Source organism: Triticum urartu, chromosome 2A (genome assembly GCF_056163025.1).
Source record: "Triticum urartu cultivar PI428250 chromosome 2A, HENAU_Tu73, whole genome shotgun sequence".
NCBI lineage: Eukaryota > Viridiplantae > Streptophyta > Magnoliopsida > Poales > Poaceae > Triticum > Triticum urartu.
In genome coordinates this window covers 121,566,036-121,572,291 of record NC_141874.1, presented here as the reverse complement: position 1 = coordinate 121,572,291, position 6,256 = coordinate 121,566,036, and the positions used below count along the sequence as shown (strand labels likewise).

At 51.5% G+C, this 6,256-nt stretch overlaps 1 protein-coding gene across 1 annotated transcript; it reads left to right on the top strand.

Annotated features, from left to right (window-relative positions):
* The first annotated feature begins 467 nt into the window (after nucleotides 1-467).
* On the top strand, nucleotides 468-1,792 carry LOC125535288 (leucine-rich repeat extensin-like protein 6). The gene has a single exon (XM_048698344.2). The coding sequence runs from the start codon at nucleotides 523-525 to the stop codon at nucleotides 1,630-1,632; it is 1,110 nt and encodes a 369-aa protein (XP_048554301.2). The 5' UTR covers nucleotides 468-522; the 3' UTR covers nucleotides 1,633-1,792.
* The last annotated feature ends 4,464 nt before the right edge of the window (nucleotides 1,793-6,256 follow it).

Here is a 6,256-nt window from a genome sequence, read left to right as displayed (position 1 = left end):
AACGACGCTTGCGGGTGTCGATATCTTTTTGAAGATGTCGTGGTGGGTATCCTCTCTGTGACAGGGCTTCGGGTGAAGACCTTTGTTCGTTGCAGACTTGGCAGCGGTGACACTTTGCGCCGTTCTCCCTCCTAAGGACGTTGCCGTGGAGCTTATCTGTGCTAGGGCGTAGTGTTGTGTAGTGTTTTGCGTGTGCTGCTTATCCTCGGATCGGCTTTATAAAAAGGTCACCTCAGTATCTTGTATTGTTCGGCTGTGTATCTTGTTCTGCTGTTGTTTTATTATATAAAACGAGGGAAAACCAGAAAACCTCGAAAAACAAGAATACAAAAACAAAGGTGGGAAAGCCAGCAGTCAACCTTGCAAAAGAAAACAAGAAAGCCAGAACGAAATCATGACGCGCAAACTCAACCACGAAAGGAAACCGTGTCAAAGCATCGCCTCCCCCTGTATATATACTCGGTTCAACCCAGCTCAACCCAATTCACACACACCCACACACCCACAGAAAGACACGCAAACATGCCGGCCACCGCCTCGCCGCCACCGCTGCTCCTCGCCGCCGCGCTCCTCCTCTCCGCCGCGTTGCTCTGCTCGGCCTGCCCCGTGCCGCTGCCGCAGCAGACGGCCGACAACAGCCCGCGGCTGCAGCGCGCGTACGTGGCGCTGCAGGCCCTCAAGCGCGCCATCACCGACGACCCCAAGAACCTGACGGGCAACTGGTGCGGCCCGGACGTGTGCGCCTACTTCGGCGTCTTCTGCGCGCCGTCCCTCGACGACCCGTGCGCGCGCGCCGTGGCCGGCGTCGACCTCAACCACGGCGACCTCGCCGGCACGCTGCCGTTCGAGCTCGGCCACCTCACCGACCTCGCCGTCCTCCACCTCAACTCCAACCGCTTCGCCGGGGGGCTCCCGGACTCGCTCCCCAAGCTCTCCCTCCTCCACGAGCTGGACGTCAGCAACAACCTCCTCTCCGGCGGCTTCCCGCAGCACATCCTCTGCCTCCCCAACGTCAAGTACGTGGACATCAGGTTCAACAACCTGTGCGGCCCCGTGCCCCCGGCCATCTTCGACAAGAAGATCGACGCGCTCTTCATCAACGACAACCACTTCGACTTCGAGCTGCCGGAGAACTTGGGCAACTCCCCCGCCTCGGTCATCGTGCTGGCCAACCTCCGCCTCCGCGGCTGCATCCCCGCCAGCGTGGGGCGCATGGGGGCCACGCTCAACGAGCTCGTCATGCTCAACTCCGGCATCCGGTCCTGCATCCCGCCGGAGATCGGGTGGCTGCGCGAGCTCACCGTGCTGGACGTGAGCTTCAACCAGCTCCAGGGCACGCTGCCGGAGTCCATGGCGGGGATGCACGCGCTGGAGCAGCTGGACGTGGCGCACAACGAGCTCGCCGGGCACATCCCGGAGGGCATCTGCGCGCTGCCGCGGCTGGCCAACTTCACCTACTCGTACAACTACTTCTGCGGCGAGCCGGAGCGGTGCACGGCGCTGCGGCGCAACGACGACCGGCAGAACTGCATCGCCGGCCGCCCGGACCAGCGGCCGGCGGACCAGTGCCTCGCGTTCCTGCACCGCCCGCCGGTGCACTGCGACGGGCACGGCTGCCTGGCGCAGCACTAGCGGAAATCATCATTCATTTGGCGGTGTAAAACGGGCGGAGACTTCAATCATCGTATATACATACATATATGAACACACTGTAATTTTTATTTTTTTACAGAGAGGATGGTAATAATCAATGGAATTTGTAGACATACATACACGATTACATTATCGATCATTCTGCGGGTGCGTACATACATTATTATTGCCGGCTGTCCGTCCGATGATTATTATTCCATTCTTTCTTGTGCGACAGCTAGCATCTTGTTGGTGGAGAGATTATTATTACTACTTGGCGTATTGTTTTTGGTCATGGTGGCATCATCATGCATGCATGCATGCATGCACGCAAGGATGAAAAGGGGGAATTAACCGTAGAATGTGTGGCTTCCTTTCCTTTTCCTTGGCTTGAAAGGGAGTTCACGAAGGTGTTCAAGAGGCTGTCCTCTCCAAGTCGAATGATGAGGGGATGAGCAGGGGAGGAGGCACGGTCAAGGATGAGGTGATAACGATAGTGTTTGTGTTTCCAGTTGGAGAAGAATCAATGCCATGCACATCTGATAAGAAAGCCTAGGTGGATGGGATTGGGCCAAATTGAATAAATAAATAAAATCAATTAATAAACTAAATAAAAGAAGCAGCTGGTCATGGGTTCCAGCTGCAAAGAGGGGATCATCTTGACTGGCTCCAGCTTAGCTTAGGAGTAGTACATTGCGTCTGATACATACGGATACAGCCTAGATGCTGCGTTTATCAAGTACTGTTAGGTGGGTGGGTGTGTGCTAAAACAGGATATGCTTTCCAAATTTCGAGCGCATGTTATGTATGTGTACATACGCCGAGCGGAACACGGCACCGGGATGGGGTTTGACGGCGATGACGACGGCGGCGACGGCGACGGACAACGAACGTGGGCTGTGGAAGCTTTCTCGTTGCCGCGCAAGACAGGCTGGCAGCAGCGAAGGGGCCGGCCGGACCGGTCAAGAAGGAGCGGACAAAGGCAACCAGACGACTCGCGGAAGGTGGCCAAATGGCGAACGGTATCCGCCTGCCCCGCCCCGCCCTGCCAGCCGTTTGCCACTTTGTTTTTGGTGGGAAATCGGAACAAATGCAGAGTCGGGATCGCTGTTGGTTAGCGCCCTCATCAACTTGTTTTAGGGAGAGATCCAACCCAATCATGCTAAAGAGAGAGAGAGAGAGAAAAGAGGGAGAGAGAGAAAAGAGGGAGGGACGGCGCTAGCATAGCATGGCAGGTGCGCCTAATGCTCGGCATCAATTCAATTCGATTCGATTCAATTCATTGGTATGATGGGGAGACGACAGGAGCAAGTGACAATAGCCTACGAGCAACCCGACCCGACCCAACCAACCAACCAAACAGCCCACGTATACTACTCCTCCCTCCGGTTCATGTTAATTAGCGCTGGTTTAATACGTAGTGCAAAGTACGTACTACGAGAAATACTACATGCAGCTCTACAGCAATACGCTTTACGCTAGAGCTGCTGCACAGCAACGCGTTCCTGCTTTGCTATTCCGGTTGCATCGTCTGCCATTTGGTCCCGCTCCCTTCGATTGTGCATGACACAGTGCGTTGTATCCATTGGAGCAGCCGCAACAAAGCCTTGCGTCATCTTCTTATTAATTAACTTAGCCTGTCTTCCGTTTTTCATGGACCATGTTTGCAGCAAAACACAGATTGTTGAGCTTTACTATACTAGTTCTATGACAATCTTTCTACTTGGGGCACAAAGAGGATGAGCCTGACATCATAACACCCATTAGCACTGTTATCAGACCTTAGTTGATAGCAGGTCCTTAGTACTACACCCTTTACCTTCGTACTCCCTCCTTCCATCTATATAGGGCCTAATACATTTTTTAAGGCTGCCTTTGACTATTGATAAGATTAATAATACATGAGATATATAATGTGAAAATTATATCATTGGAAGCTTCTTTCACGTACGAATTTGATGGTATGATTTGTGTAACTTGCATGTCATATATTATTGCTTCAAAACTTGATCAAAGTTAGTCTCAAAAATCATATTAGGCCCTATATAGATGGAAGGAGGGAGTATGTGAATTCGGATCATGAAAGAGATGGACATATGGGCAAGATAGTAACGTGGACAGCCACTGCCTCCTCTCCAAGTTTAGGTTTTCTCCGCCTCCTGCCGGCGTCGGCGCCGCCGCCGGTCGCCCCGTCTCCGGTGGCCTTTGTAGGGCCATGGAGGCGTGGTGGATCCCGACCTTTCTCGATGGGAGGGCTTCATTTTTAGATGTTACTTTGAGTTTTGGTAGGGTTTGTGTCCTGTTGAATATATGAGCAAATTACTATGAGATTTAACCTGAATAAACAATAAATAAATTATGAGGGCAATGACAGAGATTGAACTAATCATGCGGACTAGCGTAATAGATGAACAGATCAAATCAAGGGCAAATACTAGAAATAGGAACCAAGATCATGGGGAACGTAGTAATAATTTAAAATTTTCCTACGTGTCATTAAGATCAATCTAGGAGATGCTAGCAACGAAAGAGAGGGAGTGCATCTTCATACCCTTGAAGATCGCTAAGCGAAGGCGTTACAAGAACACGGTTGATGGAGTGGTACTCGCGGCGATTCAAATCGCGAAAGATCCGATCAAGCGCCAAACGGACGGCGCCTCCGCGTTCAACACACGTATAGTCCGGGGACGTCTCCTCCTTCTTGATCCAGCAAGGGGAAAGGAGAAGTTGAGGGAGAACTCCGGCAGCATGATGATGTGGTGGTGATGGAGCTCGTGGTACTCCGGCAGAGCTTCGCTAAGCGCTACGGAGGAGGAGGAGGAGGTGTTGGAGGAGGGAGGGGCTGCACCAGGGAAGGGGTGCGGGTGCCCTCCCACCCCCTCTATTTATAGGGTGAAGGGGAGAGGGGGCCGGCCTCCTAGATGCATCTAGAGGGGGGGGGCAAGGGGGGAGGCTTGCCCCCCAAGCAAGGTGGGAGGCGCCCCCTCCCCTTAGGGTTTCCAACCCTAGACGGCTTGGGCCCTTGAGGGGGGGGGGGCGCACCAGCCCACCAGGGGCTGGTTCCCTCCCATATTCAGCCCATTAAGTCCCTCGGGGCAGGTGGCCCCACCCGGTGGACCCCCGGACACCTTTCGGTGGTCCCGGTACAATACCGATAACCCCCGAAACTATTCCGACAACCGAAGCTGGACTTTCCATATATAAATCTTCATCTCCGGACCATTCCGGAACTCCTCGTGACGTCTGGGATCTCATCCAGGACTCCGAACAACCTTCGGTAACCACATACAATTTCGCATAACAACTCTAGCGTCACCGAACCTTAAGTGTGTAGACCCTACAGGTTCGGGAACCATGTAGACATGATCGAGACATCTCTCAGGCCAATAACTAACAGCGGGATCTGGATACCCATGTTGGTTCCCGCATGTTCCACGATGATCTCATCGGATGAACCATGATGTCGGGTATTCAATCAATCCCGTATACAATTCCCTTTGTCCATCAGTATGTTACTTGCCCGAGATTCGATCGTCGGTATCCCCATACCTTGTTCAATCTCGCTACGAGCAAGTCTCTTTACTCGTTCCGTAACGCATGATCTCGTGACCAACTCCTTAGTCACATTGAGCTCGTTATGATGATGCATTACCGAGTGGGCCCAGAGATACCTCTCCGTCACATGGAGTGACAAATCTCAGTCTCGATTCGTACCAACCCAACAAACACTTTCGGAGATACCTGTAGTACACCTTTATAGTCAACCAGTTACGTTGTGACGTTTGATACACCCAAAGCACTCCTACGGTATCCGAGAGTTGCACAATCTCATGGTCTAAGGAAACGATACTTGACATTAGAAAAGCTCTAGCAAACGAACTACACGATCTTGTGCTATGCTTAGGATTGGGTCTTGTCCATCACATCATTCTCCTAATGATGTGATCCCGTTATCAACGACATCCAATGTCCATGGTCAGGAAACCACAACCATCTATTGATCAACGAGCTAGTCAACTAGAGGCTTACTAGGGACATATTCTGGTCTATATATTCACACATGCATTACGGTTTCCGGTTAATACAATTATAGCATGAACAATAAACAATTATCATAAACAAGGAAATATAATAATAACCACTTTATTATTGCCTCTAGGGCATATTTCCAACAGTCTCCCACTTGCACTAGAGTCAGTAATCTAGTTACATTGTGATGAATCGAACACCCATATAGTTTTGGTGTTGATCATGTTTTGCTCGTGGAAGAGGTTTAGTCAACGGATCTGCGACATTCAGATCCTTATGCACTTTACAAATATCTATGTCTCCATCTTGAATATATTCACGAATGGAGTTGAAGCGACGCTTGATATGCCTGGTCTTCTTGTGAAACCTGGCCTCCTTGGCAAGGGCAATAGCTTCAGCGTTGTCACAGAAGAGAGTCATCGGGCCCGACACATTGGGAATGACTCCTAGGTCGGTGATGAACTCCTTCATCCAGAGTGCTTCATGTGCTGCCTCCGAGGCAGCTATGTACTCCGCTTCATATGTAGATCCTGCCATGACGCTTTGCTTGCAACTGCACCAGCTGACTGCCCCACCATTCAAAATGTACACGTAT

Bases quoted from the DNA above. Each gene is read 5' to 3' on its own strand.
- LOC125535288 (XM_048698344.2), top strand. From the start codon at position 523: ATGCCGGCCACCGCCTCGCCGCCACCGCTGCTCCTCGCCGCCGCGCTC.